The sequence below is a fragment of the Penaeus monodon genome, chromosome 22 (genome assembly GCF_015228065.2).
Source record: "Penaeus monodon isolate SGIC_2016 chromosome 22, NSTDA_Pmon_1, whole genome shotgun sequence".
Classification (NCBI taxonomy): Eukaryota; Metazoa; Arthropoda; class Malacostraca; order Decapoda; family Penaeidae; genus Penaeus; species Penaeus monodon.
The window spans coordinates 8,900,896-8,901,709 of record NC_051407.1 but is presented as its reverse complement, the minus strand read 5'-3'; the positions used below and the strand labels follow the sequence as shown (position 1 = coordinate 8,901,709).

The 814-nt window shown below is 47.9% G+C and overlaps 1 protein-coding gene across 1 annotated transcript in view; it reads left to right on the top strand.

Annotated features, from left to right (window-relative positions):
* Nucleotides 1-547: 547 nt before the first annotated feature.
* The window catches only part of LOC119586918 (glycine-rich cell wall structural protein-like), a gene marked incomplete in the record, with an annotated part of 5,192 nt that continues 4,925 nt past the window's right edge, over nt 548-814 (top strand). The window contains 1 exon segment of the mRNA XM_037935649.1: nt 548-607. Coding sequence (XP_037791577.1) covers nt 596-607 — 12 coding nt within the window.

The window sequence follows — 814 nt, the reverse complement described above, 5'->3', positions numbered from 1 at the left end:
GAGACATTGATGTCGGAAAGATGTGTCTTTAACGTACGTAAAATATGACAAAATTCCCTCATCCTCCCGTTCTCCCCAAAAGCACTTTTAGAGCGAAATGCTATGACAAACTAGACCAAAGAGCCGAATAAAAAAAGAAAATCAAGTTTCCTCAATAGCAGAAAGCATATCCGCTTTTTATTGCCTCTTGTGTGACCTTTGTTGCAAGCAGGTTGACACAGCACGTGGGAATAAACGGTAGTTTCAGTAAAGGTTTACTTGTTAAATTGTACGAAACGTGAAATACGCTCACGCCTGGCCTTCGCAAGGTCGGCTGTGCAAAACCCGCTTACCTTCCCCGCGTAAAGAGGACGTGTAACCCAGGAACACCCTGCAGAAGGCACAGGATGATTTAGGAGAACCAGGATTAAGGTTACTCTATCTAAGGGCATTTGGTCCCTGAGGCTGCGATTCGGGACGTGGAGCAGAAGGGGGGGGCGTGGCGATGCCGAGGGAGGGGCTGAGGCGATGCCCATGAAAAAAAGAAGTCGACCACAGTGAGAGTGAAGGTATATAAGATGGTGGACCACTTTGCCTCGACATCAGCCCCCCCAACATGAAGCTCCTGGTGAGTTGTGTCGACTGTGCGTGCGTGATCGACCGTGGTGACTTGCGTGCTTAACATAGCTGATGCTATGATGGCTGTGTGCTTCTATAGTGGAAGGAACAGAGGCTAAGTTGAGGCAATTTGAGGATACGACTTCGAGTGATATGAAATGAAGTTTTTAGTGTTGGCTCTGATGGCACGCTTTGGTAGTAGGTCCCATAGCAGTTG